Below are 3,636 nucleotides of genomic sequence, written 5' to 3'. Positions count from 1 at the left end.
TCCAGTGTCATGTGATAGGGCAGCACAGACCCTTCCTGGGCCCGCAGGGGCAGAAGAGGTTAATGCTAGGATCTGGAAGGCTGAAGACTGGGGCGCTCCCACCTAAAGACCTCAATGAGCTTTAAATTTAATTGACATGGATTAGGGACTTCCCTGGTGGCGTGGTGGTTAAGACTCTGCACTCCCAATGCAGGGGGCCTGGGTTCAGTCCCCGGTTAGGGAACTAGATCCCACATGCATGCCACAACTAGGAGTTTGCATGCCACAACTAAGGAGCCCATGTGCTGCAACTAAGGAGCCCATGAGCTGCAACTAAGGACCCCACTTGCCGCAACTAAGACCTGGCACAACTAACTAAGTAACTAAATAAAATATTAATAATAATAATTGACATGGACTAGTTTGGAGAGCCAGGGATTCTGGGAAACAGGCCATTTGGGTCTTCAGTCTCAGACCTTGGGCCCACTACTTACTAATTACTGTACTACCAATTATTACTAGCTTGGACAGGTCACTTTGCCTCTTTGACTCTGTTACAGCCACCTCCCAGAAATTGTGAGGATTAAATGAGACTATACCAAGCCCAGTGCCTGGCGTCTGGTAAGTACTCAGCTGTTGACATCATTGCCCAAGACCTAAAGCAGTTTGTTGCTGAGCTTTCTCATAGCTAGTTCCTCAAAAACTGGAAGATTCCTGGAGTAGCCTTAGCACCTTGCCTATTACACGGTAACTAGCTGTCTGCATTTCTGTCTGCTCCCAGCCTGTGAGTTCTCAGAGGGCAGGGGCCCGGTCTTGCTGCTGTAGCTTCTAGCAAAGAAGAAAATAGTGTTGAAAAGGGTACATGTGTCTATGAGTCTGTTTCTGTTTTGTAGATTGTTCATTTGTGCCTTATTTTATTGTTTTTTTCTGGTTTTTTGTGGTTTTTTTCGGTACGCGGGCCTCTCACTGTTGTGGCCTCTCCCGCTGCGGAGCACAGGCTCCGGACGCGCAGGCTCAGTGGCCATGGCTCACGGGCCCAGCCGCTCCGCGGCATGTGGGATCTTCCCGGACCGGGGCACGAACCCATGTCCCCTGCATCGGCAGGCAGACTCTCAACCACTGCACCACCAGGGAAGCCCTGGAAGTTATTATTTTTTAAAATAAATTTATTTATTTTTGGCTGAGTTGGGTCTTTGTTGCTGGGCACGGGCTTTCTCTAGTTGCGGCGAGTGGGGGCTACTCTTCATTGTGGTGCGCGGGCTTCTCATTGCGGTGGCTACGCTTGTTGTGGAGCACGGCCTCTAGGCACGCGGGCTTCAGTAGTTGTGGCTCGTGGGCTGTAGAGCACAGGCTTAGTAGTTGTGGCGCACAGGCTTAACTGCTCCGCGGCATGTGGGATCTTCCCGGACCGTGGCTTGAACCCGTGTCCCCTGCATTAGCAGGCGGATTCTTAACTGCACCACCAGGGAAGTCCCTCTGGAAGTTATTGAACCGTCCCCAGAAAATTGTACTCGCACCAGGCCTGGTTGATTTGACACAGTTTCAAAGAGCTTGTCAGTTTCTGATATCCACTCTCAGGCCCAGGTAAAGAAACTCTGCTCTAGACCAACTGTCTCCTTGTACAGCTGTGAGAAAGGTCCAGAGTAAAAGGAGTGATCTGTTATCAGTCTGGCCAGAGGGTATCTCTGCTATTCCGGTTCCTAGAGCTGCATATTCCTTATCTGCTCCTTGATGGCCCTTATCGGTGGTTGTAACAGTGCCACACTCTGGAAATCACCTGCCACTCCTCTCTTCTTCTGCTGGATGGGACAGTCCAAAGGCGATGGAGAGGAGAACAGGTGACAGCCTGGGGTCTAGGAACTGAGGCGGCACCCAGGGTCCCTTGCTGGGCCAACTGCCTCATGACACCTTCAACCCCTGAACAGTTCGCAATACAAATTTATTTATGCAAGTATTCATACAGACCACGAACACTCGGGGACGCCTCCGCCCCCTTAACGGCCCAGAACCCAGACTCAGAAGGTTAAGAGGGGTCCAGCCTCAGGGGCCAGAGGTGAGTTCTCAGGAAACGTGTTCTTGGCCTGAGAAGATCCAGGGGGCCAGACGAAAGAGGCGTGACCAGGGCGGAGCTCCGACGGGGAAGGCGGGGCCTGAGGTCAGAGCTGGGCGCGGCTTCCGGGCACGGGGCGGAGCCTGAGGCGTGGCTTGGCCCTGAGCTAGTTACCGTGAGCGGGGGCCTGCGCCTGCAGCCCCGGGTTTACGGGGACCCCTCTCCACTGGGGGCAGTGGGAAGGGAATGGGGTCCACAGGCCAGGCCACCTACACGTAAGCGTTTTTCCCGTACTTGCCAAAGCTGCTGGCGCCTTCTTCATCCGAGGCCGAGGTGGGCAGGCGGGCAGCGAGGCTTTTGGCGGGCATTGCCGGGGCCTTGTACGGAAGCCGGATGCTGGCAGGGGAGAGAACCCGGGTCAGAGGGAGTTGCAGCCCTCGCCCCGCGCCCCGCCCCTCGCGGCACGCCCTCCCTTACCTGGCGCCTTGGTCCTGGTCCCGAGAGCCGCAGCAATTGGAGAAGAGGCAGATGCCACCCAGGATGGCGAGCAGGGAGGCGCTCCAGCCCAGGTAGAGGGCGGGGCCCAGCTCGTACCTGGGGACAGGAACGATGAGCAGGTGGTGCTAGCTCAGGGTGGGGCAGAGCCCCACCCACTACCCCCGTGGGTGGGGCTCCCACACTCACTTGGTTCCGGGGTACAAGGGGTCGAAGAAGTCCCGGGTGATGCTGGAGGCGTACCAGGAGATGGTCACAATCCCACAGACACCTGGGGGAGGGAGAGGAGAACCGCACTAGGCCCTGCGGAGGAAGGGCGGCCCAGAGAGCAGGACGTGGGCATCAAGTCCAAGAGCAAGTTTCACTGGATCCCTTTCGTTTCCCCTCTCCAGCTCATGACTCTTCTGTTTCCTATGTTTCCTACGTCAACTGCAGGCTGCTCGATCCAGCCCCCAGGACCCTACTGCAGCCCACCTCTCCTGCGGTCTCCACTCTGCTCCTCAGCCCCTCTTCCCCCTGTTTATCCCCGACCTGCCCTGGCATTCCTACCTCTAGTGCCTGGACCACAGTTTCCTCGCTGGGAATCTGCTCATCCAAGTCCTACCCATCCTCAAAAGCCCAAGCAGTCTTCCCCGTCAGCCCTGCCTGCCCTGATTCCCCTTTCCTTGGCCTCCTAGAGCCCTCAGCGCTGTGCCAGGTCTTCACCGCTCGGTGCATGAAAGCCTGAAGCCAGCCGGGCCCCCGGACTACAGGTCCAGCCTGGCCGCCCCCTGGGGCTTGTCTTCCAGCAAGCCACCTGGCCTTTCTGAGCCTGTTTCCACATCTGGAGAACAGGACAAGACCTGCCCTGCCTCACAGGCTTGTTGTGAGGTGATGTGTGCAGAAATGTTTTGCAAATTGAAAAGGGATGGTGGGGCTTCCCTGGTGGCGCAGTGGTTGAGAGTCCACCTGCCGATGCAGGGGACACGGGTGCGTGCCCTGGTCTGGGAGGATCCCACATGCCGCGGAGCGGCTAGGCCCGTGAGCCATGGCCACTGAGCCTGCACGTCCAGAGCCTGTGCTCCACAACGGGAGAGGCCACAGCAGTGAGAGGCCCACGTACCGCAAAAAAA

At 56.9% G+C, this 3,636-nt stretch overlaps 1 protein-coding gene across 1 annotated transcript in view; it reads right to left on the bottom strand.

Moving 5' to 3' along the window:
• Nucleotides 1–1,899: 1,899 nt before the first annotated feature.
• The window catches only part of CLDN15 (claudin 15), a 5,641-nt gene continuing 3,904 nt past the window's right edge, over nt 1,900–3,636 (bottom strand). Inside the window, exons 3-5 of the mRNA XM_007468824.1 lie at nt 2,714–2,795; nt 2,507–2,623; nt 1,900–2,425 (exon numbers count right to left, since the gene is read on the bottom strand). Coding sequence (XP_007468886.1) covers nt 2,299–2,425; nt 2,507–2,623; nt 2,714–2,795 — 326 coding nt within the window. The 3' untranslated portion in view covers nt 1,900–2,298. The remainder of the gene's footprint in view (nt 2,426–2,506; nt 2,624–2,713; nt 2,796–3,636) is intronic.

This window comes from Lipotes vexillifer, unplaced genomic scaffold (genome assembly GCF_000442215.2).
Source record: "Lipotes vexillifer unplaced genomic scaffold, Lipotes_vexillifer_v1.1 scaffold12, whole genome shotgun sequence".
In the NCBI taxonomy this organism is placed as follows: Eukaryota; Metazoa; Chordata; class Mammalia; order Artiodactyla; family Lipotidae; genus Lipotes; species Lipotes vexillifer.
This window is presented reverse-complemented; position numbering and strand designations above follow the sequence as displayed.